At 32.0% G+C, this 1731-nt stretch overlaps 1 protein-coding gene across 1 annotated transcript; it reads left to right on the top strand.

Moving 5' to 3' along the window:
- The first annotated feature begins 288 nt into the window (after nucleotides 1-288).
- LOC115216384 lies at nucleotides 289-1245 on the top strand. Its single transcript, XM_029785677.2, has one exon. It carries the CDS (start codon nucleotides 289-291, stop codon nucleotides 691-693), a length of 405 nt encoding a protein of 134 aa, XP_029641537.2. The 3' UTR covers nucleotides 694-1245.
- Nucleotides 1246-1731: the final 486 nt, after the last annotated feature.

Raw genomic sequence — 1731 nt, 5'->3', positions numbered from 1 at the left:
TATGATTGCGTGTCTGTGTTTGTCCTCCCAACATCACTTGACAACCAATGCTGGTGTGTTTATGTACCTGTAACTTAGTGGTTCAGTAAAAGAGACTGATAAAATGAGTACTAGGCTTACAAAGAATAAGTCCTGGGGTCGATTTGCTCAACTAAAAGTGGTGCTCCAGCATCGCCGCAATGAAATGACTGAAGCAAATAAAAGAATATATATATATATATATATAGTATAAAAATAATTATAGTAATTAAGAGATTTTAATTGATTTAATCTTATGTATAACTTTAGATGCCATTCTCCATCTTTCTCAGAGTATTTCTGTTGGTCAGGAACAGTCACAAAGGAAATGTTTACTCTTTACAGATGTCTGCTAAAGGGAAGATCAACGTTGAAAAATGGGACCCCAATGCAGATGGAGAACTGAATGAAGTGAACTTGAGGAAAAAGTTGAAGAAGAAAGGTTGCAACTGTTTGACCTATGAATATCCGCCGGGCACTGTGTTTTGTGACCACACCTATGGTCACTCCAAGAAGGATGCTATCCTTACCGGGCAATATGAAGTGTTCATGTATGGACAGAAGGCTGTTCTTCAACCTGGAGACATGATTGACATTCCTGCTAACACCATACATAACACGGCAGTTGTTGGGAACAAGTTTGTCCAGTTTTTTGATGCGAGTGTAATTTATTAAATATATTTAGATTCACTTGAGGTCAAACTATTTTATCTTATTCTTCTTTCACTTTCAACTCTAAAGAGCATTGATATTCACGTTCACAGCCATTTTCTTATATTAACCTTATTTCAACATGACTCTTTTCCTCTTTAATCTAACCACTCACTATTTCTATGAAGAAATTCCTCTATTTGCTGCACTCTTGAAATACTTTCAGGGGAAACTGGCCAAAGTTAATTTTTTACATTTTGACTTACTTTCTGTCTTTGGTTTATCAAAGACTATTGGAAATAAATTATATTGTTTTTCTCTCTCCCTTTTTTTAATTTCCTCAGTTTAACAAGAATATTTGATAAATGGATCAACATAAAACTAACATACTTTAACTGTGTTTTTTAAACATGTCAATCTATTTCTCTGATTTATTATAAACTGATATGTTGTATTAAAACTTTTTTTTTATTTTTGAGAAATTTTCTTTTGGTTGGGTTGGAAAATATGTTACCTTTTATTAAATTATAAATTAATATTAAGGCAGCAAGCTGGCAGAATTGTTAGAAAAGTGGACAAAATATTTTTTGACAGGCATTTTTCAGAGCTCTTTACATTCTGAGTTCAAATCCTGCCACAGTCAATTTTGCCTGTCATTCTTTTGGGGGTCAATAAAAAAAAAAGTACCAGTGAAGTACTGGGGTCAATTGTTTCAACTAATCCTCTCCACTCAAAATTGCTGGCTTTGTGCCAAAATTTGAAACCTTTAAATTATAAATTGATATGGTATGACTACACATATCAGTTTATTATTTAATTTATATTCTTTCTATAAAGATAGTTTTCTTTTTATCAAAACATCTTAATTAGAAGGAATATTCATTCTTTTTGGTTTGTTGACATTTTTGTTTGAGAAAACCAAGAAAGAAAAATTCGGGTTGTTTTTGTTTTTGTTCTTTCATATGTATTCTCTTTGTTGGAAGTTTTAACCTAAGACAAAAGAAAAAAAACAGGGAAAAAGAACAAAAACTTCTCAGAAGAATGTTCCTGTAGTTGTTTACT

The sequence above is a fragment of the Octopus sinensis genome, linkage group LG10 (assembly GCF_006345805.1).
Source record: "Octopus sinensis linkage group LG10, ASM634580v1, whole genome shotgun sequence".
In the NCBI taxonomy this organism is placed as follows: Eukaryota; Metazoa; Mollusca; class Cephalopoda; order Octopoda; family Octopodidae; genus Octopus; species Octopus sinensis.
This window is presented reverse-complemented; position numbering and strand designations above follow the sequence as displayed.

What these genes read in the sequence shown, in the direction of transcription:
- LOC115216384 (XM_029785677.2), top strand. Translation starts at nt 289, where the DNA reads ATGCCATTCTCCATCTTTCTCAGAGTATTTCTGTTGGTCAGGAACAGT.